The sequence below is a fragment of the Cyrtonyx montezumae genome, unplaced genomic scaffold (genome assembly GCF_038088225.1).
Source record: "Cyrtonyx montezumae isolate F1298 unplaced genomic scaffold, pur_monq_1.0 scaffold_29, whole genome shotgun sequence".
Taxonomy (NCBI): Eukaryota; Metazoa; Chordata; class Aves; order Galliformes; family Odontophoridae; genus Cyrtonyx; species Cyrtonyx montezumae.
Window position 1 is genome coordinate 406,935 of NW_027072033.1, and position 27,516 is coordinate 434,450.

Sequence of the window (27,516 nt, forward strand, 5' to 3'; positions counted from 1 at the left end):
CTTTATTTCTTAAAATACTTCACTCAAGAGACTGACAGATATTTCACAATAGAAAAATAAAGTAATATATTTATAAAAATTAAACTTTTAGGTACTGTGTAATTAAAAACAGAAGCATGGTTTTATTGTGTTAATGTTTCACTGGTTACGTCTCATTTATTGGTTTTTACTGGTTTGGTCTCATTTATTTCTATGCTTCAAAAGTTCAGTCAAAAATATGTGAATGAATACCCTATCACTGAAGGGTGACTGGTTATATGAATTTGACTCCTATATTTTAAGAGTCTGATTCAGAAACACTGTGTTAGACTGTGCTATAAATGTATAACCTATCTTGATGAAGAGTATTTTCTCTCCCAAAATGCGGTCTTTTACAGAATTCCTTACTTAATGCTTTTCTTCAGGACTGTCAATGAAATTCTGGATGAGGTTACTTCTACTTCTTTGTGAAAGAAAATCTGGAGGTGCATGAAAACATATAGGATAAATGTACCATTTATACCTTGGGTTATATATCCTACAGTGCTTTCACCACACTACCAAGATACTGCCTGCCTGCCTATGCTTTTTGGGACATATATATTTTATATATGTCCCATACATATATGTTAGCCTGATCCTACTGAAATCAATTTTTCTTTGACTTCATTTTATCTGAAATGTCTGAGCAAATGTATAACAGTAAACTGATTGAAATTTGTTGGTTAATCTTTTTTATGTCTTCTCATATATTGACTTTTCTTGGATACTCCTTCTGGCACAGAATATTTCTGTGTAATTGAAATTAACAATATTTTTGAGGTGAGGCTTGACATGACTACACCTTTTTATTTGTTGATGCTAAGCTCAAAAAATGATGAACTCATGATGTGCTCAACTCATGATAAACCTGCATACAACCTTATAACTAAATTCCTGTCATAGAAAAGGCAGAACAGACACAAAAAACAGGCACAAATATGTTAGAAATGCACTAAGTCAAGAATTTGGGGTTAGGCAAAGATTTCAGTGACAGCAGCAATTTTATTCATTATTGCAATAGTGCACGCACATCTCCTCCTGATGAGGGAGATATTGTGCAACTCATCAGTGAAATCCATTCTGTTTTGTACTCTGGTTCCGACGCAGGTAAAGGCTTTCCTAGCACTCATTGCTTGGGCGTCTCAGGCTCACAATCTTCTGACACCGTTGCTGCTTCACATTTCCATACAATGTCTGTTACCCATCCTATCATCTTCAGGTGTGTTCTGTACCTTTTATGATGATAAGAGGGCAACATTTTCAATAAATTATACACTAGTCCTGTTCTGTACCAGGCTCTCTTCTGCCCTATATAATTACCTTATATCCATGCCAATTTTACCTATGTTCGAATGCCCAAGTCTCAACTTGACTCTGTTTTGCAACTCACCCATGCTACATACAGAAATACTGGAAATTTCCACTGCAAAAACACAATCTAATTCTCACAAATAGAAACACAAAAATTAATCAAATAACTTCTTCTGCCCAAGATGTAGTATTAAGCAGTGGAGTTCTACAGTGTTATTTGGGTTATTTCCATGGACAAAGTTATTAAGACAAACAAAAGAGGGCAATTTGTCAAATAAAGATGGCAATAGTGATTAAATATAAGACCCACTATAAGTAGGTCTAGTAGCTAGACTATCAAATACAGCTATTTTTAAAAACTGAACTTCCATAAAGCCTATATACTGATTGATTCAAAATGAGATAATAGAGGAATTAACAAAAGTCAATATCAAACAAAAATAAATTCTAACATAAAAAATGATAAAGGAGCCACACTTGTTCAGAAATGAAATGTTATAAGAAGTACAAAAATCCATCTGTTCTCAAAAATAAAATAAAGTGTGAGGGGTTTTATTTGGAAAATGTAATACATAGATGCAGTAATTTTCAGTACTTCATATATCATAGGTGTTTTCTGGGAACATTTCAGAGGGAGATTGAATAAAAACCCTATTAGGTTTCAGCATGCCAGGGAAAATGAACAGACTGTGTTAAACATTACCCTAGAAGAGCAAGTACTGGCGGCTTGCAGCTTACACAGTATAATAATTGCTCCAAATATTCTGTGGTGCACTAAAACAAACTTCATATAAAGACAGACATATTTTGCTCATATTTTTGTGGGAGCACAAGATCATGAAAAATGTAAGTTTTGATCTAATGAGGTATTAGAATAATCTCTGTTCAATACTGTGTGAAAAATGGCAGAAACATTGATGAAAAATAATAATTCTGCTATATAGATACTTCTTTTAATATTTAATGCAATTAGGTACTTTTATGAAAGTATACAAAACCAGTTGTTGCTGTTAAGAGATATCATTTTACCACATATGATTAATGTTATGGTGATGTTTCAGCATGATGAGTAACTGAATATGGAAGAAGAGTGATTCAGAACTTGGAAGAATCATGACGTTGGTTTATTTTACAGTAGTCTTTTACTTGACTTTTCTTCTTGAGGAATGGTTTGTACTGAGTGCAGAAAAATTTGAAATATTTGCTGCAGATTTGGATTTGTGAAAATTATTTGAAATCACAAAGTAAATGCCATGTAAAAATGGTGTCAGTTGTTTATTCTCTTATTGATAATATCTGAAAGTGTCACTCTGATCTACTTCTGCAAAAGAAGTTTCTCTTTTTTTGGGAAAAAAATGTCAATATCTGGAAAATTTACAGTGAAGGAGTGAGGGATTGCATGTTCATTTCTAGTAGTCTGTCCTCAAAGTGAAAAAAGGGAAGAAAGTGAAAAGTGTCAGTATAAAATGTGTACTTGATTGTTCTCAATCAGTACTTACAGAGTAATGCCTCACCAAGGTTGTTTTAATTCAGTGATGGACAGTTCAGAGGGACTCAAACTCTGCTTCTGAAATATAAAGTATCTGTGTAGTGATTTCTGCTACAGTATTTTCAATAATTTTCACTGAAAAGATTTTCCCAAATTGTAAGGTCTCATGGCTATATGAATTAAAAAAAGTGTCAAACAAAAAAACAGGCTCTGTCACAGTACCAATGTGAGTTTTTTCAATGACAGTGGTCAAATTAAATGTAACTAGATGTAATTTTAATAGTATTGCAGTAAATAGAAGTTTGGTAATAGAATGCAACAAACTAGGACTTGATTAAAAAAATCCTTCCCAAAGACTCTAGATGAATTTTCTTGCAGACTTTTTTTTTTTTTTTAATTTATTTATTTACTTTTCATTATACTGTTGCTTGTATTTGGAAGCCCCTAATTATTATCTGCATTCTAAAAATGGCTCTTTTGACAAAGACTAATAATACTTTCTGCTATACTCTCTTCTGCACTGACATTTGTAGGGCTGGATTAAAATACTAATATATGATTCATATTAGCTAGCTACATGGTTTTGTGAACACTGATAGTGTGACTAGTTGATTCAGTACATGAAAAGCTTTGTTTAAAACTTCTATTTCTTTAAAAAATATATTGTACATTTGTAGTTAACCTTCATTACATTAGTAATATCTAAGTTAAATGAACATGTGATTCCTTCCAGAAATATTGAGTTAAAATCTCTATTACACCATTTTATGTATCTAGTTTGAAATATTGAAAATAGTAAACAAAATTTTCACTTGGCTTTAATTGGAAATTTCATTTTGTAGGAGTCCCTTGTAATATGTTCTTTGTACATAAAAGAGGGAAATCAATGTATTTTTTCATGATAATTGCAAAATCTCTGGTTTTGAGAATGACAACCTTGCATCTATTAATGGTCAACACTTCAATTTTTCATTTTGAAACTTAGTTCATATGTTGCCTAGGTAGAATCCAAGACATTTTTTTTGTTTCTTGCTGATGTCTGAATTATGTGTATCTTCCAAAATGAAAATTTCATTCAATAAAATGATGATGTTAAGAATGTGATGAACAGATTTTGAGGTAGATATTCCTGAAATATTTTTTTCATAATGAATTGGTGAGTAAAATAAAAGACTGTTAAAGCTTGAATAAAAAATAGTGCAATTCTGTTTTTTTTTTTTTTTTTTTCTGAGTGCATTGAGAGAACAAAGGCTGTTTGAAGTTTGAAATGTTTTCATGTATTTGCAAAATGTAACTAAAATAAAGCAAAACTTCTTTCCAGCTAAGTAACCTGAAGCAAGTCACAGTTGTGGATGTGTCAGCAAACAAGTTCCATTCTATTCCAATTTGTGTACTCCGGATGTCTAATTTGCAGTGGTTGGACATTAGCAGCAACAACCTGAGAGATCTCCCAGAAGACATAGACAGGTAGTTTATATTTTAATTCATGGGCAGGCTTGTGAACTACAAAGAAAATCTAGAAAGTAAAAAACTCCCAGAGGATGCCATTAATAAAAATCAGATATAAAAGTTCAAATTGCATTAGATAGTTCTACACTTTTGCTTTGCTAATTGTTATTTGTGGTCTGGGTCAGAGAACAGAAACTACATTTCCTAGCTTACTGATGCTAGGCTGCACAGTCAATTCCTCTACTGTTCAGTTAACAAATTATATTTTCTGCCATAGTCATGACAATATGCTGATTTACCATTGTGTCCACACAATTATTGAAAGCTGTTGAACTTCTGCCATCAAAGCAGAAAAATGCTAAAATTGAAAAAGGCATTGAAGATGTTCCTTTCCTATTCAGACTTTTCTATTCAGTGTATATGCTCATCTCCCTGAAAGTTTTTTTTTTTAATGTAATTCTGATCCCTTTAATGGGAATTGCGAGGCTAAGAATGCATTTTTTTTCATCCTCAGACCCATTTATTTATTTTGAAATCCATTTGTAACTGGGTTTAGAAATCTTTAGATGTCCAAAACCCATACTAACTAAAGTTTATTAAAAAAGACAGAAAACAAAGAAAAGAAAGAGAATTATTTATTGATTAGGCAACAGAAATTCCTTAGGAGGAAGAGACTTCATAGAAAAGTCATGTATCTTTCTCATTCTCAGAAAATACATGGCTGGGAAAAAGACTTCTTGGGGACACAGCATAATCACAGATTTCTCTGACAGAAAGGCTGAAGTGTTAATTTGTATTAGTAATTCAAATACAGTCAAATAGTCTAGTTACAGTAATGTAAAGCTGCTCCCTCACTGCTCCCAGGAATATGGGCAGAGGTTTGATTAATTCACACAAGCTTGTAAGACAATATTTTTATTCTGTTGATGGATACCTATTTGATTTATTAGTTATTTTTTCTTTATAACTTGCAACCTATATGTATTCATATTAAAATATTCCTTTTCTTTACCATTTAGAATTGAGGTGCAAACCTCAGTACTAAAACATCACACCTAGACATCACAGAATAGTTTTTTTATTACCTGATTTTAGTTTCTGAATATGTAGAGCTCTTAAGGTCACGTGACCATGACAAGTTTTGAAGACAAGTGAATTTCAGAAATTTTCACCCTGTTAACGTAAACATATATTTTCATTCAGTGTCTTTGCCAGCATTGTCAAAGGCTGTCAAAAATTACCATATCATCTGCGATCAGAAAAGATAAGTTGGAAGTATACTGAACTTCAACAGCTTTCCCTGAATTCAAACAAAACACACAGGCCTGATCAGCATTAGCCTACTTGAGAATGAACCCTTCTGGTCACATTAAATAAACCTTTTTCATCGGTTGCTGTCCTTTTAGTCTTCTATTTACTCTGAGGAATAAATGTGGAATTATAAATTACTATTGCATTTGGAAAAGCCAGGGGAAATAAAGCAAAAGAGCTCTAATGCCTTCTTCCACAAAACATTGTCATTAAATTGATTTCAGTGGGGAAAATTTGTCTCAAAATCATGTGAGAACCACATGATCAGGAGCTTGTCTTTTTTTTTTGCTCATCACAGTACTAATTACTAGCAAAAAACAGTAGGTGAGAATATACTGCCTATTACAGATATATCTAATTTATAGCAACCAGTAAAGGTGTGAGCTGGTGATCGACAGTTATCTTTTGTTCCTGCATATTCAAAATGAGGCTTTATATTACATTCTGTCAATACTTCTGTATGGAAGTGCAGTAATTTTTGTAACCTTTTGTATTGATTGCTCATCACAGACATGCTATTAGTATCTATACTGTTGAACCATTAATGGAAATTTACAGTGAATTTGAAGACAAAGTTTAGGAAAAGTGGTACAAGTAATGTTTAAGAAACAATAGATGAAGTGAGTTATAGTTATTTTTTACAACACTAGATTAAGTTTGTACTACCATTTAAGACAGATGATCTTGTCTGAAATAAATATTTTATGTTTTTAATGTTTTTAATTTTTAACTATTATTATATATTTTATATTATTATTTTATTTACTTTATAATTTTATCTTCTAAAATTTTCTAGATTAGATCAACTCCAGACACTTCTCCTACAGAAAAACAAGTTAACTTATCTTCCACGAGCTTTGGTCAACATGCCAAAACTCAGTTTACTAGTTGTCAGCGGTGATGACCTGGTTGAGATACCCACAGCTGTCTGTGAGTCTGACACAGGTTTAAAGTAAGTAGAAGTGAGAGATACAAAGAATGCCTTGGTAGTGAAACAAAGCTAGTTAAAAGGGTAAATAGTGGCATGTAAATTTAGTAGTTTATGCACATTTTTCTATGAAACAGAATTTTGTTACTACATTCAGTATAAAACTAACGGTCATTTTGTCTGAATGTACAGTGAATGTGCATTTCTGCAAGTGATGTTCACTTGGAAACTGAAAGAACAATTAATGAGATATTAACAAGCTATGTGATTAGTTGAAACAATTTATCTTTAAGTATTTCGTCTTTTTTAAAAAATTGAGTGAATATTCCCTGCGTTTCCCCTTTTGTCTTTAGTAGCAGCTTCTAAAATTACATTAATCTTACCCAGTGATACTCAGAAACTTGCTCCATATATTCTTGCTTTAATTTCCCTTTTTAGATTTGTAAGTCTCAAGGACAGCCCAGTTGAAACTATTGTATGTGAAGACACTGAAGAAATTATAGAAACTGAACGTGAACGAGAGCAATTTGAGAAGGAGTTTATGAAAGCCTACATTGAAGACTTAAAGGAAAGAGGTATGTGTTAACTTATGGTAAACATACTCCTGTTAGAATATAAATGTAAACATACACATATAACAATGTTTTTTACAAGCAAAAGCAATACACAAAAAGAGAGCAATTGTCAGACGAAGTATTAAATAAAACTAAAAGTGAATATTTCAAATGTGTTCTTTTTGTTGTTATTGTACATTTTGTTTTGTTTTGTTTTTTAGATTGAGTCATTTGGAATTGAACAAATCTGTAGAAATCTTTACCTAAGTGTTATTATTCTGATTTGTAAAGCCAAAATTCTAAATCCTTTGCAGAATTAACTCACAAACAGATGCTGTTATTCTGATAACAAACTGTCTACTTTGAAGTTTAACATTACATTGGCATAATTATTGTCATTGGAAAACTTAATGTTTAAATTCTAATAGAATAGTTAAAATTATGATGATCTAAGCATAAATAATTCATAGAAAGGGACTTTGTATTTTATTATATAAATTTTTAGACTGCAAAGAATAAGGAAGCTGCCCGAGTAAAAAATATCCACAACAATATCAGGTAACAACAATTCACAGATATCTGTGGCATGAGATAATGCCCTGAAGGGAAAAAGGGGCTCAAGAAAAACTGTCGTTATTCAAGGGCAGACTACTCCAAGCCCAGAAGCAGTGCATCTGCAGAAAAAGGAAGGCAGAGAAGCATGCTAGGGGGCCTCCATGGATCACCAAGGAGATCCTCGACTTCTGTAGCCACAAAAAGGAAGTCAATAGGGAATGGAAACAAGGACGGATCACCTGGATGAACTACAAAGAAGTGGTCTGAGCACTCAGAGGTCAGGTTAGAAAAACTAAAACCCAGATAGAACTAAATCCAGCCAGTGAGGTAAAGGGAACAAGAACAAATACTACAATTCCTGAGGAAGAAGTATAAAACGTATAAACTACATATAAATGTTCTTTCTTTTTAGATCTTTCTTCCTGCATTTGTATAATAGTATTGTTTACGTAACCAGTGAAACATTAACGCAATAAAACCATGCTTCTGTTTTTAATTACACAGTACCTAAAAGTTTAATTTTTATAAATATATTACTTTATTTTTCTATTGTGAAATATCTGTCAGTCTCTTGAGTGAAGTATTTTAAGAAATAAAGGGAATATTTTTTGTGAGCCAAAATACTCATGGAGGCTGTTCAAGTCTCATTGAAATTGTATGTATACAATTTTTTTTTCTGAAACAAATGCTACGAGATCTTTTCATTCTCCATATTTAAGCACTTAATTAAGCACAAAAAGAAAGCTTATAGGAAGTGGAAGCAAGGATGGATTCCGTGGGGGGACTACAAAGAAGTTATCCAAGCACTCAGGGATCAGGTTAGAAAAATTAAAACCCAGACAGAATGAAATCTAGCCAGGCAGGTAACGGGGAACATGAAGGAATTCTACATGTATATTAGTGACAAAAGGAAGGCCAGGGGAGATGTGGACACTCTCGAGAAGGGAACTGAAAACCTGGTCATGAGGGATACAGAAGAAGCTGAAGCATTCAATGACTTCTATGCCTCAGTCTTCACCAGCAAGGGCTCTAGCCACACTGCTGAAGCTTCGGAAAGCAAAAGTAAGAAGTTGGAGAAGGAAGATCTGCCTGCCAGATCAGTGAAGATCAGGTTTGAGACCATCTGAAGAGCTTGGAGGCGTACAGGGCCATGGGACCCGGGAGATCCATCCAGATGTGCTGAGGGAACTGGCAGATAAAGTTGCCAAGCTATCTTCTATTATATTTGAAAGTGAAATTCATGGTGAAGTTCTGGTGAAGTTCCCATTGATTGGAAAAGCGGAAACACAACCACCATTTTCAGGAAAAGAAAAAAAGGAGAGCCAGGGAACTACAGGCCAGTCACTCTCCCCTCTGTGCCTGCCAAGGTCATGGAGCAGATCCTGGAGGTCCTACTAAGGCATATGGAAAATGAAGATGAAGCGGTTGGTGGCAACCGCCACAGTTTCACCAAGGACAAGTCATGCCTGACAAACTTGGTCACCTTTTATGATGGAGTTACAGCATCAGTGGATAAATGAAGAGCAACTGACATCATCCACCTGCACTTGTGCAAAGTGTTTGACACTGACCCGCATGACATCCTGGTTGTCAAATTGAAAAAAGAAACAATGGATTTGGTGGATAAGGAACTGTCTGGATGGTCACACTGAGAGAGTTGTGATCAAGTGGAGACAGGTGACAAGTGACATTCCTCAGGGATCAGTGCTGGGACAAGTGTTATTTAAAGTTTTTGTAGGTGACAGGGACAGTGGGACTGAGTCCTTGGAATGGGTCCAGAGGAGAGCCACTAAAATGATCAGAGGGCTGGAGCATCTTTCCTATGAGGAAAGGTTGAGTGAACTGGGCTTGTTTTGCTTTGAGAAGAGAAAGCTCTGGGGAGACCTCATTGTGACCTTCCAATACTCAAAGGGAGTGGTTAAACAGGAGGGGGAATGACTGTGTACACGAGTTGATAGGAGAAGGGGGAATGGTTTTAAACTAAGACAGTGGAGATTTAGGTTAGATGTTAGGAGGAAGTTTTTCACTCAGAAAGTGGTAGTGCACTAGAACATATTGCCCAAAGAGGTTATGGATGTACCATCCCTGGAGGCATTCAAGGCAAAGATGGATGTGGCACTGTGCTGCTGTTCTATTGCTTATGACCACTGCATGGGGGTTGAAACTAGATGATCTATGATGTCCTTTTCAACCCATTGTATTCTATAATTCTATGACTCTATGATCAAATGCACCCTTGATGAATTTGCAGATGACACCAAGCTGAGTTGATATACTAGAGAGAAGGAATTGTATTCAGCGGTAGTTGGACACACTTGAGAGATTTGCCCATGTCAAGCTATGAAGTTCAACAAGGCCAAGTGCAAGGTCTTGTAACATAGGTTAGAGCAATCCCAATCAAAGATACATGTTAGGCAGAGAACAGCTCGAGAGCAGCCCAAGGAAGAAGGATTTAGTACCATCAATTGTTGAATGACTGAACATGAGCCAGCATGCCCAGAAGGCCATCCGTATTCTGCATTGCTTCAAGGGAAGTGTTACCAGCATGTTGAGGGAGTTGATTCTGTCCCTCTACTCTGCTATCTTGAGACCCCACCTGGAGTATTGCATCCAGTACTGGAGCTCCCAACACAATAAGGACACTGAGCAGACCCAGAGGAGTGCCACAAAGAAGATTAGAAGGCAGGAGCACTTCCTCTATGAGGATAGGCTGAGAGAGCTGGGGCTCTTCAGCGTAGAGAAGAGAAGGCTCTGGGCGGATTTTGAGCTCCTTTTCAACCCAGTCCATTGTATGATACTGTGATTGAGTGGTCTATGTAGTGGCATTTGGTAAAATGGAAATGTGGGAAAATACAATGGGACTTGCCTGAAGAAAGCTTTTCAGTTTTGATAATTAAATTTGCTCCTTGTTGCTGATAAGCATTCCTCTATTAAAGTGAAACCATTTTTGCTATGAAAGTAACAGATCATGGTAGTGGTAAAATTGTTTCTTAAAATAAATAGAAGGAATGGAGGGAAACTGAGATCCTTATTTTACTTTGGAGATACTCATGAAGTTTGAAATGCAAAGCCTGTGTCAGTGCCTGCCAAGCTGCTTGAAACCTGGTTGATCATAGTCAACCTTTATACTTCTTTTGATCAAAACAGCTTAGGGACACATTCCTGCCTTTCCAGACTAAACTTATCTCCATCCTTTTTTATTGATGCTATTTAGTTTGAGATTCACACACGGATTCTGAGCTTGTGTTATAAGTTATGCCAATGTCAGCTTCTGAAAAGCAGACTGGAAAAGCAATGGCTACTGTATAATATGGATTAAGTGAATTTCTTCATATGAAATCTTCACAAACATCATTTGTAGAATATTTTTGAAACAAAAAATATTCTTTAGCTGTTTCTATGTAATGCTTGATTACATAGATGAGGTTTGAGATGTATTTTTTTTCTCTCTTTTCACAGATTCTGCTCCTTCCTACACAACAAAAGTATTATTCAGTCTTCAGCTCTGAAGATCAAAAATCTCTAAATCACTTGGGGATACCAGAATAATTCTTTTTTTTAATCCAACTGAAAAATTAGTCTGCCTGAAGCACTTCAAAATCATCATGGATTTTTTTTATTTACCACTGTTGCTCCTAGAAACTACAGATAAAGCAGAAAGTGTGAGAATCATCATACGATGCTGTTTCACCCTTCTAAATCCACATATATTTTTATGTACACCATAACAAGCCCTAAATTGTCACAATGAAAGTGTATGTGAGTGTAGATGCCCTCAGGACAAATATACTGTACATCGTAGTTGAAAAAGTGAAACATAAATCATGGCAGAAAATAATCTGATTTCATAAAAGAGAAAGATTAATATAGGAGATGAATATGATCTGTTATACTCTTAAGACCAAATTACTCATTTTAATGTTTGTAATATTTTAATCACAAACAGATACATAGTTATTTGCATTTACTATCCAAATAGATCCTGTAGAAATTCTACAGCCTTTTTGAAGAATGTTATAGACTTTTCCCTGTTCACATATTGAAGTACCAATGTGACTGAAACTTCCGTGCAAAACAGTTTTATAATATAATGTTGTAGGTAATAAGATTTTAAGGACTAAACATTGTGAACAAGTACCTTCTGCAAAACTGATAAATATGTTCATTCTACTAGTAGTTTAAAAATATAGGATTTTGTGGATATTGATGGGGATTTTCTAAGCTGAATGTATTTGCTACCTAAAAATGTTCCGTTGCTTGCTATTTAATAATATGCTTATAAATAACCATTGAAGTGTATATACTGTAGAAATCTAGATCTACCTATTTTTTTGTGTAATAAATCTATACTTTTTAATCTTAAAAATCTTGAGACTTTGAGAATTTAGTATCAAATATGGGAGTTTAAATAATTCTAAACTTTGATATATGCAGATTATGCAGATGGAGAAATTATATTTACATCTTAATTTTTTACTGTCTACAAACTATGTCCAATTTTTTGCAGTTGATGCCACTTAAGTTATATTTTAAAATCAGAGCAACAGAGGGCATTCTTCTCAAGATTTCCATTTAAAAAATACTGCTTTTGAACTTTTCTCTTTAAAATTATTTTTAATGATCTCTTTTAAAGGAAGAAAATATTTAAATACTAGATTTGATTTTTATTCTAGCCACAAGCTTCTACAGTCATATCACTACCTGAAAGGAAACCTTTCAGAGTAGGTCTCTGAGTGTTAATGCTGATTTTAAACAAATCTTGGAACAATGGAAAATTTTAAAACAATTGCAAAAAAACAGTACTATATAACATTTTTTTTGAAGAATCATAGGGATGGTTCAAGCAATTATATGCCTATCAACTAGAGAATCATCTGAAACAGAATAATGGAAGATCTGAAATAGGTTTAATAAGAGACAATTGAAATATGATAAAATAATTGACTTACAGAAATCGTATTATCTGAAATTAACTTAAAAATGTTTCAATGAAATTATAAATTTGCTTGATTAGGTATTGATATCAATGCAGTAAACTTCTGTAAGATGTTTGATCTGGCATTGCTTGAAATTCTATTTCTAGACTTCTTATTTTTTTTATAATATGATCCACTGATAATCATACACATGAACATCATAGCAGCTGTGTTTATAGAAGGAGATCTATGTTTTGAGTGTTTGTAACTCTAATAAACTAGAGGCTGGATGGAACATATAAGGGCCGTCTAGTCCATCTGCTTGACCACCTCAAGGCTAAAAAAAGGTTAAATCATATTATGATTAAACTATATTAATGGCATTATCCAAGTACCTTTTGGACTCTGAAATGCCTGGGGCAACAATTTCTTTGTTAGGAAGCCCGTTCAAGTGTTTGGCCACTCTTATAGCAAAGACTACTTTCCTAATATCCAGTCTGACCCTCCTTTAGTGCAGTTTTGTATGATTGCCATGTTCCTGCCATTGGTTTCCAGGAATCAAAACACAGCACTTCCCTCTGCTTCCACTCCTCATGGAGCTGCAGAGAGCAGTGAAGTTGCCTGCTGGCTTCAATTTCTGAAGACTAGACAGCACAAATGTGTTTAGTCTTTTCTCATGGGACATGGCTCCAAGCCCTGTTACCAGCTTTGTTGCCCCTTGGACATTCTCAAGTACCTTAGCACCAGAACTTCACATAATATTCAGGTTGAAGATGTGCTACTTATGATGATTTCACATTGATGCCTGGATAAACTTCACTGCACTGCTTTTTCAGTTTCCTCAAAGGAACAGGTGGAGAAAATATGACTGAAAAGGGCTCAAGAGTAGAGATAAGGTTGGGGATGTAACTTGACAATTACTGTCATGGGCAAAATAAATTCAGCATAGGGAAATTTATCTAGTTTATTGCCTATTACTAACATACCAGAACAGTGATAAACTAAAAGCAAACTAAAAACTTTTTAACTTTCCACCATGTTCTACCTATTTCTCCCGCAAGGTACAGGGGAATGGGGAATGGGGGCTGCAGTGAGTCAATAATGCTTCATCTCTGTTGCTCCTCCATTGTCATTCTTTTCCTGCTCCAGCATGAGGTCCTTCCCATGGGATGACCTTTCCTGAACTGCTCCTGCATGGGCTTACCCAGCTGCTTCCAAGCAATGCTAAACATGAGTTGGTACCACAGGTCTATCCTTCAGTTGCAGACTGCTCCACATGTGTCCCCAGGGGCAGCAGCTCCCCTAGCCACCCTGCCCCACCATGGGCTGCTCTCCAGGGCTGCAGCTCAGGTCCAGCACTGAGGGAGTCTCCATGAACTGTGGCTCCACCAGACCTCATCCACTGTTGCACAGTGGGCTCCTCCATGGATGCATGTGGAGATCTGCTCTGTGCGGTGTCCATGGGCTGCAGTGGACAGCCTGATCCTCCATGGCCTCTTCTGGGACGAGAGAATGAGAGCTTCTGCTCAGCTTCTGAAGTTCCTCCTGCCCTCCCTGTGCACTGACACTGGTAGCTGTGGGATTGTTTCTCTGACATTTCTTAAGCCCCTCTCTCACCTACTGTTGTGCAACAGTATTTTTCCTTTCTTAAATCTTCCCTCCCTGGGCTGCACCCAGCGTTGCTCATGGCTCAGCTGTGGCCAGTGACGGGTTGTTTTTGAAGTAGCTGGAGCTGGTTCTGATCTGAAATGAGGCAGCTGCTAATGTTTGCTCATCCAGGACTCAAACAGCCCACGCTACTACCAAAACTGTACCATATAAGCCCAATATATCAACGTTAAATATAGCAGGAGAATCAATGTTTTTGATCTATCTTAATCTATCTCTGTATGTGAATTTTTAAATTAATCCTAAAGTGCAGTTTGCTTTCTTGGCTGCCACAACATACTGCTAAATCAAACTGAGCCTACTGTTGACCAGCACCCCCAAATCCCTTTCTGCTGAACTGCTCTCCAGCCACTTGTCTCCCAGTCTATACTTATGCCTGACATTAGTCTAGGTTGGAATTTTGCAGTTTTCAAGGGCTTTTTAACTATCTGGTATTGAAAATAAACTGCTATGGGATAACCCTGAATTGGTGCAGTAACTACCATTTGAAAAATAATGCATGCATAACAAGTGCTTGTGCACTTGTAAGTTCGTAATAGAGAAATACTGTTTCCTGACTGGGGGAATTCATTTATGCCTCTTTTATCTCAGATCGGATCAGATTAGGTTAGAGACCATCTAAGGAACCTGAAAGTCCATGGGATATGATGAGATACATCTAAGACCCTTAGAGAACTGGCAAATGAAAGTGCTAAGCCACTATCCATTTATTTGAAATTTCTCTGCAATTTGATGAAGCCCCCAATGACTGAAAATGGGGAAACATAACCCCTGTTTCTAAAAAAGGGAAAAAGGAAGACCTAGAGAACTACAGGGAAGGCAGTTTGACTCTTCAGCTCCACAAGATCATAGAAACATAGAATCATAGAATTTCTCAGGTTGAAAAAGAACTTCAAGATCAAGTCCAACCTCAACCTAGCCATACAACACTAACTCTAACAACCCACCTATATAAATCATGTTCTTGATTGTCACATTCAAATGGTTTTTAAGTACATTCAGGGATGGTGACTCCACCATCTTCCTCGGGAGCTTAATCCAGTGCTTAACAACTCTTTCTGTAAAGAAGTTTTTCCTTACATCCAACCTAAATCTCCTGTAGTGCAACTTGAGACCATTTTCTCTTGTCCTGTCATTTGTCAGCAGTGAGAAGAGACCAATCCTGCTCTCGATGCAATCACCATTTAGGTATTTGAAGAGAGCAATAATGTATCTCCTCAGCCTTCTTATCCCTAGAGACAACAGCCCCAGTTCCTTCAGTCACTCCTCATAAGTCATATTCTCCACATCCTTCACCAGTCTTGGCACTCTTCTTTGGATCACATAGCAGACTCTCCTGAAAAATATGCTAAGGTGCTTTGAAGACAAAGAGATGATTGGTGACTGCCTACAAGGATTCACAAGGAGAAATTGGATCAGACAAATGTGTTAGCCTTCTATAATGCCTTCTTGCACAAGGGAAAAACAACTGACATCACATACATGGACTTGTACAAAGCCTTTGATACTGCCATATATCTCCATTGTCTTCAAAATGTAGAGACATGGATTTGGCTAGGGGATCACAGTGGATAAAAAATTGGCTATATTTTTGCTTTCAAGATTCTGATCAGAAAGTGAATTTATTTTAAATATAAAAGACAGTGAAAAGGAGAAAAATTGCAAACGGAATCTCTGAAGGAGCTAATAAGGTACTCTGGTCAGAGTTTTATATTCATTTCCTTTTGTGGTAGTGTCAGCATAAGTTCTTCATATCGCTTTTTTCCTTTTGAGTGAACTGATGTAGGTTAAGCTTTTATGAGTTATTTTAAATTCAGATCTGTTCCTCAGTCTATTTCACTATCTGCTATCACAAACAGGCTTCGAAATGCATTGCCTCTGAGATAAATGTTCACAAAACTGTAGCCTTGCTGAATTAGCAACCAGGCTATATAGGAGATCTAGACTATCCAGTTAGATCTGGCTCCTGAAATTATGCAATCTATTTGAAACCAATTTAACATAAACACAATATACACACTGAAAGTGCTACTTTAAATTATCAAAATAATAACTATAATTAACACTATCAGCACAGTTAGAAATCTGAAAAACAAAATTTCAGGTGTGCAGGTGGTACTTAAGTATTTTATTTAATGGATGATCTTTTGGGAATTGTATTCTACCATTTATGTTCTGCATGTAATTCCTAATAATTTCTAATTCAAAAAGCTTTCACATCTGTCTGATTATGTTACTTTCTTTCCTCAAAACCTCATAATGAATTCTTCATGGCCTATCTAAAAAACATATATACATAAAAATGCAAAAAGTTAAGGAAATCCACGGAAGATTAATTACTGCCTGGGCAACAAGAGCTCTGCACAGAATTAAATGATCCTTCTTTCACTTACTTAGGAAGGAAATAATCTAACTTCTGGAGCAGTTTTCCACCAAAAATTTTAGTTAAATTGAAACTAATAGGGCTACTCCAAAAGCACTGCCTCCTATTTTATTATATGGGCTCTCAATGTCAGAGGTGGATATTGGTGGTGTAGCAGTAGAGGTTGAACCTTCCCATCAGCATTCCCTTACATTTTGTTTCCACTTGACAGACAGCAGTAAAAAGGCAGTCTGACATAATGGCATCAGACCAGAAATGTTTCTGAAGCAAAGATGTGTTGAATTGAATTCCCCCATGCTGAAAAAATTGCACTCACTGACATTCATTGAAGCTTGTTGAATGTTTATGGAGACCAAAGAGTGGATGTGAGCACAGTGAGGTGGTGGGTGGTACCTTTCAGCACTGGTGACAGTGATGGTGAGTCTCCTCCCCTCATGCAGATTTTTATGAGCACAGCTGCAGGCTCTTGTTTATCACTGGTGAAAATGCACAGCTAGGTGGTGAACATATTGAAAAAAAGTGCTTCGTAGCTGAGAATCTGCTCTACTAAATACTGATTAAATGCTGTTATTGTGCTTTGTGTACAATTTCTGTTGTAATTTCCATGAAAATAAATATGAGGCATTATTTTCAGAGTGACCTATGTAGTATTCTGGATATTTGTGAAAAATGGTGAATGTTCTAGTGCTATTATCTTTTTTATTTTATTTATTTATTTATTAATAAGCTCAAGGCTTTAATTCTAAGGGCAATATCAAAGCTTAATTACTTGGATGGAAACACAGGTATACATATAAACTTTCAAATCACTGTTCATCATCTTGCTGGGATCCAAAGTCAAAGTGTTACCATTTTAAAGACCTTCCAGTTTTATGCTATTTCTTTCTTGCTTTATTTTATGAATCTCTAGGAGGTAAAATTATTTTCAGGAATAAAGATTGCACTGTATGTAGAAGATGAAGTCTATAGAATGGAGGTTTTATTGTACTATTTGAATGAAATGAGTAGCCTATGTTTGAACACATAAATTCACATTTCAGAATTTTGGGAAGGCTTTAATTTATGTTAATACTTTTCATACGTCTGAGACTTCAAAGTTTTCATTTGTTTCATAGTCAGAAGTTCTTTCAGGTGGCTGTAAATATTAGAGAAATAATTACTTCATGATGCATGAGAAAAGTTTTGGAAAGAATCAAAAATTCACATCGTTATCCAGAACCACCTTTTCAGTTTAAAATGTATTGCAATTTCTGGTAACAACAGTAGAAATCATTTCAGTCTTTTTCAGTCTTCTTGATTGTCTCTTCCCCACACAGGTAAGAAAAATGGTCCTTTTCTTAGTTTGTTGTAGGACTGGAAGAGATAGATGGAATTTGTTCCTTGAAAAATATTGGAATACTGTTAAATCTATAAGCTCTCATTCTTATTGAGGTTAAAATGATTCTGACACATTATTGTGTTTTTCCAAAGTCAAATTGTTCACAATCCATAACTTAAAAACTCTTTCATTCAGAAGTCCTGTTAGGAACTGGGTGTGAGTTATGCACTTTTCTCCTCTCTGTAATTGCTCAGCCAAAGCTGGTAAATTTCTATTTAGAAATGGATAATTTTCTGGCTCCCTATCTTCATGTCTTATTGAAGGTTTTCTAAATGTGTGTACAATATTATTTTTCTAACCTGATAAGAAAAGCAGTTTAGCAAAATAAAAAACAACAATAAGCAAACAAAAGCAACAACTTAACAGAGACAAGATGAACTACTGAATTTTAAGATTTGTTGACTATTTCAATCAATATCAGTAGCCTGCAACACTAACTGTATTTCATAAATAAAATCTGAGATACAACTGAGCTAAGCAACTTCTGGGACAAATGTTTTATGTTTATTCTGACCATTCTTGTAACCTTTGACTAGATGCATCAAAATCTGTGGTAAAATGTAACGTGGAACCAGCTAATTAGGGTTTGGTTTCATCTGGCTATTTCTGCAGGTAAAATTTCAGCACCTGTTGGCAAATGACAACTAGGCCAATGCAGCTTCAGAAGATAGCAGAAGGGCTGCAATACAGGAACCAGAGATACTGGAGGCTCTGTGTAGTCTTCAGAATGGTAGGCAGGGTACTGTTTCACAGTCACATAGATTGGATCTACTGGACATGCTACTTCTAACTCTTCTTTTCAGCACAAAAAGCTTTTATTGATTTACCATTTATTAGAGGTCTATAAATAAAAGTGCACCTTAGATCTTATCTGAACTTTGCATTATGAGGTTTCAAGGATTTTTATCCCAGAACACAGTTAGTTACTCCTTCCCATTTGTGTCACTTTAAGAAAAAATTTAGGCATTTATGATTCAACAAATATTTATATTAGGAAATAGTAGTCTGGGCACTGAAGGGGAAATTTATCCTAAATCCTTCTGGTCTTGTCTTTGTGATAAAGAGGTTTTCATTTCAGTTTTACAGTAGGCTGTGTGTGAACATGGAAATTGCGCAACTGCTTCTGTTACAGAAAATTCCATGGATAAGTTCTTCTGTCCTGTGTGATGTGAAAAAGGCATTCACTACTCTAACAGTGTCAGACACATCCACACAGGGCAAACTGTGTGAACAGCAAGCACAGAACAGTGTCTAGCTCAACTGGCTGCAGGAAAGACGAGAGTGTGGAGTATTCCTGTGTGGTGGAATGGAAGTGATGTAGCCATGCTACCTCTCTACCAAGGTCCTAAATAGTTCAAAGTCTGCCCTCCAGAAATCAACTGTAGCAGTTTTTCTGGCCTACCTTCTGACTTCACCAAGAATAGAGAATTCCACCATTTCATGGTCGTTCTACCCAAGACAGCTCCTGACCTCCACATCTTCCATCAGTCCTTATCTGTTTTTAAATTGCAGGTCAAGCTGGGTACCTCCCCTGGTAGCCTCTCTTACCAGCTGCATTAGGAGGTTGTCTTCCACACACTCTAGAGACACCTAGACTGCTTCTTCTGCACTGCATTATTTTTCTAGTACATATCAGGGAAATTGAAGTCCCCCATGAGAGCAAAGGCTGGTGATTGTGCAACTGTCACCAGCTACTTGCAGAATGCATCATCTGTCTCTTTATCTAGGGTCTATAACAGTCCCCTAACAGAATATCAGTCCTGTTGTCCTTACCCATAGAGATTCAATCTTAACATTACTGGCCCTGATCTCAACAACATCAAAACACTCTCTAATATAGAGAGCCATGCCACCACCCCTCCCTCGCGTATCCCGTCTGAAGAGCTTGTATCTGCCCATAACAGAATTCCAGTCATGAGAGTGATCCCATCATATTGCAGTAATGACAACTAAGTAGTAGTTTGCCTGCTGCACAATGTCTTCCAGCTCCTTCTGTTGTTGACCATGATGCATGGACTGACATAAATGAACTTCAGCTAAGTCATTTACCTGTCATTGTTCTCCTAGGCTCATCTATAGGGAGCCTTGTTTTATACCCTTCCCTCTTCATGCCTAGTTTACAGCCTGCTCACCGATTCCTGCCAGCTCCTGGGCTAGGATCAGTTTACCCCTTTGAGACACGTGAGACCCATTTATTTCCATGGAAACTACAACAGGGCACAGTACAAAGAGCACAATGACACTAATGATAGAGAACATTCTCAGCTAGAAAAATGCTGTTTTTCAAGGTAATTACCACCATTAGCCATGCATTTTCACCACAGCTGAACAAAAGCCTGTGCGCCACATTTGCAGAAACCTGTATCAGCAGAGGTGACCCACTGTTGCCATTGCTGAAACGCCTCACCCACCACCACACTGTGCTTAAATTCACTCTCCATTAACATTCAGCAAGCATCAATGACTATGAATGGTTGCTAATTTTTCCATGTAGAGGAATTCAATTACATATTTTTGCTTCAAATGCACTTCTAGATCAGACAGCACTTTGCTTCTCTGCTGCTGTCTCTCACATGGTAACAAATTAAAATGTGATACTGGCAAAATGGTACAACCTCTACTACCGTACAACCAACATCCATGTCTAACATTGTAGGCCAACATAATAAAATAAGAGGCATTATTTTGGAGCAGCCTTCTTATCTGTATTAACAGTAAAATTAGAAGAACCATATCAACTAAAAAAAAAAGAAAAAAAAAGGAGAAAATTCTTTAACATCAGAGCTGATATACAGCATAACTTGTATAGTGCCTGGTGCACATTCTTGCTTTTAATGTGGCACTTTCTATTGTTCCTTTAAAAAAAATATTGCTGTATATCGTGAGCCTGGCTTATAAACCTAGTATGAGATAGAGGATTTGTATGACAACCAGTAGTTTGTGATTGTGAAATCAATGTTTCATTTATTGACAAGTAATAGCCTTCAGACATTTCAGTTGAACTGTAAAATGACGTTTTTTTCCAATTCTTTGTGTTGTGTTTAATTGCCAGTGGAATAGCAGTATATTAGGGGAGAAACTTCACAGAGCAGAAGAATTCTTAAGAAGACTTCCTATATCATAGAGGATAGAACATAGTATTCACAGAGTAAATAAGTAAAACTGATCTGATGCCATGCTCTGAATTGGCATGATAAATTTTCAGCCTTAGACATGTCTCAGCTACATAATAAGGCATAATTCTGTATTTTTTTCTAACCTTTCACACACAAAAAAAGAAATCAAACAAACATGTGAAGAAAAGGAGTGACAGGATAGATCTTTTTATTGCCCAATATATGTACACAAGAACTTGCAACAGAAAAGTAAAAAAGTGATAATGATAAGAACAAAGCTGTGGGCCATGGATTGGACATGCCTGATAGTTGATGATAATTGTCATCTCAGGGATTTTTTTCCCTGTCCCAATGGACAGATGTGAATGTGCTTTAAAATTTGTCTTGAAACTCGTAACTTTCTATTTTTTTTTATTGGTACTTTAAAAATTTCCCATAAAATCTGACATTTGCATGATGATTAATGATTATATATAACTAATTATGATAATGCATGATGATACATAGTTAATGTAAATTTCTTTTTCCTGCCTTAGATTTAAGGGTACCATCAGTTCCAGCATGAACAATGCAAGAGAGATGGAAACAATACTTGGCAAGAGATAAAGTAATTTGAAATTATGATAGTAGAGCTGAAAAATCTCAATGATAATGCTGAAAGACAAATTTCATAGAATCACAGAATCACAGAATCACAGAACTGTAGAGGTTGGAAGGGACCTCTGGAGATCATCTAGTCCAACCCCCCTGTCAAAACAGCTCCGTAGTCCAGGTTGCACAGGTAGGCATCCAGGTGTGTCTTGAACATATCCAAAGAAGGGGACTACAACCTCTCTGTACAGCCTGTGCCAGTGCTTCATCACACTCACCGTGAAGTTCCCTCGCACGTTTGTGCAGAATTTCCTTTGCATCAGTTTGGGGTCATTTCCCCTTGTCCTATCACCACACACTGCAGAGAAGAGTCTGGACTTGTCCCTTTGCCTCTTGCTCATTAGATATTCATAGACATGGATCAGATCTAAATTTGAATGACATGTGTGGGAACTGAGGTCCACCGTGTCCAAGGTTGAGGTAACATATAGAAGGTTATACATTTCTTTAGGTGTCTGTTGAAAATCAACTCATACAGTTCTGAGGAGAGTGTTTTGGTGTCTTAAATAAAATGCAGGGAAAAAAATGGGCAGGTTAATTTTTTAAAATTAAATATTACTCTGATGCATAAAGAAATCATATTTACCTTTAAAAATTTCTAATGTCTTTTAATGCGTTTAATGAACTTAAAATCAAATTTAATAACCAGACACAAACCTGCTGTATCTAGAGAAAGCTTCCAACAGAAAACATTCCTAAGTATTTTAATTCTATCTGACAAAGTTTTGGGCAAACACCTGCCACTAAGCCTGAACCACACCAGTCCTGTGGATGTTTGTGCACAGGGCAAGCAAAGAACTTGGGAAAATGGGTTGCTGCCAGTACTTGCTTCTTAGACAGTAGAAGGGCACATTTCATGCTGCAGGGGAAGTTAAAAAATCCTGCAAGTCTCTGTGAGAAATTTTTCCCTGCTTTCATTTTCTTATCTTCCTGTTTGCGCAGCAAACTAGTTGTTCTACCAATGCTCTGTTTCTATCTATAGAAATTTATGAAGCTCTGTTTCAATGAAGCTGTGCAGGCTCTCAGGAGCTGAGGATTTTATGCTTTATTCTGATGTATAGAATGAAACTTTTCATAGGAACCTTATTTCTGTAAACTCAGGAATGTTGCATCTATTTCCTTCAATTATTGCACATTTACAGTTTAAATAGTGTTGATACTGGAACAATTTCTCTCAAGCGTCTCAATACTGTGCCACTACTGACCCATAATTGTATGCTTATTTCTCAATTATGTAAATCTCTACAATCTGACTGAGGAAGTTTTGATTTGCATAATTATTAGATAGTTATTTCCAAATAACCATGAAGTGTCTATCAGATGTTTACATGTTAACTGGTTACAGCCAGCAGATTGCCTTTCCCCTGAAGCGATGCCAGAACTTTGTTTCCATGCCTACAATGTCTTTCTTTGCCTCAGAGACTTAAATGCAACTTATCTTCAAGAAGAAATCACTTTCTCAGGAGATAAAGAAGAAATAAAGCCTTGTCAGTAACCTAATCAAGACTGACTGGTGGATGCCTTGATGTTTGCTCTCTCCTTCCTTTCTTACTCCTTCTCTCAGCCCTGGGGTCTGGCAGACCATGCTGGGCAAATGAAGGAATGTTACTTCTTTGGTATATTTTGTCTTTGCTTTTTTAGCAACAAACAAGCAAACAAAAAAGAACAACCAAAACCAAAACAAAAAAACTGTTGCAAAATATTGTAAGAAATAAGAATAAAAGGGAAATGATGTCAAGTCAAGTCCAAGGCAGTAAGTTGAATTAGAGTTAAATAATCTATAAGAAAAAGGAATTCCTGTGAAACCAATCTTTTCTATAACTTGAATTGCCAAGATTAAAAAATTAGAGGATTGCCCTGTAGAGAGAAAGCACTGAAATATCTGTGGCTAATAGTATAAAGTGTATGATCATGCCAGTATGCAAACTGGATACTAAGGAATAATAAGTCAATTAATTTCATAGCAACTATTGTTTTAGAGTTTATTAATTATCAAGGAGCTGAGCAAGAGGGCTTTTACTGGGAAATGGGCCAACTAATCCTGCCAAATAGGCTGAAAAGAAGATACTACATTAATACTTGGTATTCTGTTCTGAATGATTATAAATACAATACTTCTTTGGTGTCAGAATTAAAATATTTTTCCTAGCGAGTCTGCAAGAGATGTAATAAAGCTTGGTGTCAATTTCTTGTCCAGTGAACCATCATTGTGATTAATGTGACTTTTATTTATAGAGCCTATGATAGCCTATATAATATGATGTGACTTAGAATTTGAAGTTCTTTCTTACTGTGTCATAGTTGTGAGTGCATACAGCTTAGAATTCTGGCTGGTGCAATTGTATCTTGGACATTATTACTTGTGAGAAGTTCATTGCAAAGACAGAATGTAAGACCTGTGCAGTGAAGAAAAGACTGTCCTCATTTACTAAGTGTCCTTGTATTTTACAATCACAAACTTATTTTTTGGACTGCTGTGAGGTACATTCTTGAAGGACTTTTTTTTTTTTTAATCTGCTATTTCATTTAATTCTTTTAATTTGGTGCTATTACATACCATTAGAAGCAGTTGTAGATTTTCATTACAGTGAATTGAACAGGATGTTATTGTTGGCATTATTATGCATGCCATATGTACAATTATTCCACTTAGTTTAAATTTTAATTGAGCAGAGAGAGACTTATTTGCAATTAGTAAGAGAATATTTTTTCTCCTTCATCCTTCCATTTTCAACATGCACTTACCTGTACTAGGAGCCACCAGAGGTGCATGACAGAACAGATTCCATTTATACCAAAGCTGGCACAAAATAAATGTCTCCCATTTTTGTTATTATTTTTGTAACAGAATTCATCCATAAAATGAAATGGTTACTCTGTTGGTGGTCCTCTTTTCAGAAGAGATTTTCATATATTAGATATAGTAAAAGAGAAAATGAACAAGGGAATTATCATCTTAAAGCATAAATTACAGTCATATGTTAACTTAGCTATTATTTTACTATTTGTGTTTTGTTTCTTTTTATTGGTTTGAAATATACTTCAAATGCTTCTATCCATTTTTTTTCCAACTCACAATAAACTCCTATGTTCTCTGTCAATGAAACTAGTGTATTACCAGCATGATCATAAAATTATAGAATGTTTTGGGTTGGAAGGGATCTTAAAGACTATCTAATTTAAACCTCCTGCCATGTGCTGATTGCCACCCAATAGATCAGGCATCCCAGGGCCTCATCCAGTCTGGTCTTGAACACCTTCAGGGGTGGGGTATCAGCTTTTCTGGACAGTCTGTTCCAGTGTCTTACTACCCTTTAAAGAAATAATTTTTCTTTTAATGTCTACTCTAAATCTCACCTCTTTTAGTTTAAAACTGTTCTGTGCTGTCCAGTCACTATCAGGCTGGGTAAAAAGTTGATCTTTCTCCTGATCATAAATTTCCTTTAAGTACTGGAAAGTCACAGTAAGGTCTCCCTTGAAGCCTTCTTTTCTCCAGGCTGAACAAGCACAGCTTCTTCAGCTCTTCTTCTTAAGAGAGGTACATCAGTCCTTTGGTCATCTTTTTGGCCTGCACCTGGACCTACTCCAAAAGCTCTATATCTTTCATGTTCAGGGGACCCAGCCTACTGCAGATGATGCCTCATGAGGGCCAAATATGGGGGGTCAATTTACCTTCTTCACTCTGCTGCTCACCCCTCTTTTGATACAGATCAGGATATAGTTGGCTTTCCAGGCTGTAAGAGTCCAGGCTTTCCAAGGTGGCTCATGCTCAGACTTTTTTCCCACAGAACCCTCAAGTTCCTCTCTGGAGGGCTGCTCTCAGGGAGTTCTTCCAGTCTGTTCATATATCTGGGATTGCCTCATCCCAAGTGCAGTGTTTTGTACATGGTCTTGATGAGCCTCATTCAGTTCATGTGGGCCCACTTCTTGAGCATGTTCTGGTTCCTTTGGATGGATACCTTCCCTCTGTTATATCAACTGCACCTCTCAGCTTGATGTCTGCAAACTTGCTGAGGATGTTATTAATCCCATGGTTTACATAATTGATAAAGATGATAAAGAGCACCAGTCCCAGGATGGATCCCTAGGGAATACCACTTGTGACTGGCCTCCTCATGGGCATAAATCCATTGATTACAATCCTCTGGTTGTGGCTTTCCAAGCAATCATCAGTCCTTCAAATCCATCTCTCCAGTTTTTATGTCATGTGAGACAATGTGAAAAGCCTTGCAGAAATCCAGGTAGACAACAACAATTTCTCTTCCTTTGTCCACTGATGCTGTCACTTCAGCATAGGGGCCCACCACATTGGATAGACATGATCTACCCTTTATGAAGCTGTGCTGGCTGTGTGAAAGGCGGTCTTGGATCCTTCTTGTTTCTTGTACCTTAGCGTCTCTCCCAAGAGTATCTTTCTGTGTCTGCTAGAACAGACATGAGGCTCACTGTCACACTTCTATTTATAGGAGGAAGAGAGGATTCTTTTGATATATGTGTACCTGACAGTGAGATTAAGATACAATGGGTCAAGCCTAGTTAGCCCAGTTGCTTAGGGAAATGGGGAAGAGAAGACAGGTGATAGAAAAGAGATAGGAAATAAAAACAAGGAGTCTTTGTAGGAACCAAGAGAGAGATAGTCAACACCATTGTTTAAATATTGATATTCAGTAGTGATGGATTGTTTGAGGTTGTGTTGTTCAGTTGCTGATGACTTCTTCCAGCAAGAGTACAAACTTATAATTTCTAAGTCCAAAGAGATTGAGTCAGCTCTCTTTGGAGGTTTGTGGACCTCAGCAGGAAGTCCTTCGTTCTCATCTTCTGGGCCTTAACAACAGATAAGAGGAGAGCAAGGAGGTGCCCACCTGCATCATGTTTTTCAGAGGATACAATGGTATCGCCCTCCAGTCTCCTGTACCAAGCTGGAGTTATTTGCTCACAAGCCAGATTTTCCTCCAGTAAACACTTATGAGCACTCCCTCCTGAAGGCAAACAGCTACAAATGCTTTCAAATGTAAAACTGTCCACAACGTGATGCTGACTGCCAAATGGCAACATCCACCACTCACTTCCTAGATAAGAATGATATGAACCTATGAACCTATGAACCTAGATAAGTCAGAGACTTATAGCAAAAAAATGCCACAGAAAGTGAGCTTTCATCCAAGAGAGAAAAGAAGGGTACAGACTCTCACTGCTCTGTAATTACCTGTAGCTTCCTTTCTAGCCTTCTTCAAAATGGGTACGATGTTTCTTTTTTTCCAGTCCCCAGGCACTTGGCCTAATAGCCATGACTTTTCAAATATGATGGAGAGTGGCTCAACAACTACACCAGCCAGTCTCCTCAGGACTGTGCAATGAATGTAATCATGACAATTTGCCTTGATATGTACAGGATCTCATGTATATATTCTGCATTTGTGCAAAGATTTTTGCAACTTCTGAGGTCAAAGAGAACTATGATCTAAAACATAATTGTTTTAATTTATTAAATTATGATTAATACACATTCAAATTCTGATAGATGAAGTATGGAAGTTCATATTTTCCAGGGAATCTTTATAAATAGTAAATCTACTTATGCTTTTAAGATCCTACACAGTCCTTGTTTAAATTTTGCTTAAAAAATGTAAGAAGATTATGATCTAGATGCACAGGGTTGAAGCATCCTATTCTTCTTTCCTGTCCAATGTCAGAGAGCAGGATGAATTTTCATAATTTTTCCACTGAGCCAGATAAAGATTAATGTTTCTTCAGATATTTAAGGATAGTTAATGAATAGCACAGAT

The 27,516-nt window shown here is 36.4% G+C and overlaps 1 protein-coding gene across 1 annotated transcript in view; it reads left to right on the plus strand.

Annotated features, from left to right (window-relative positions):
- Positions 1-12,103, plus strand: part of LRRC2 (leucine rich repeat containing 2) — a 67,661-nt gene extending 55,558 nt beyond the window's left edge. Inside the window, exons 6-9 of the mRNA XM_065740592.1 lie at positions 4,143-4,288; positions 6,378-6,533; positions 6,948-7,084; positions 11,078-12,103. Of these exons, the coding sequence (XP_065596664.1) occupies positions 4,143-4,288; positions 6,378-6,533; positions 6,948-7,084; positions 11,078-11,127 (489 nt within the window). The 3' untranslated portion in view covers positions 11,128-12,103. The remainder of the gene's footprint in view (positions 1-4,142; positions 4,289-6,377; positions 6,534-6,947; positions 7,085-11,077) is intronic.
- Positions 12,104-27,516: the final 15,413 nt, after the last annotated feature.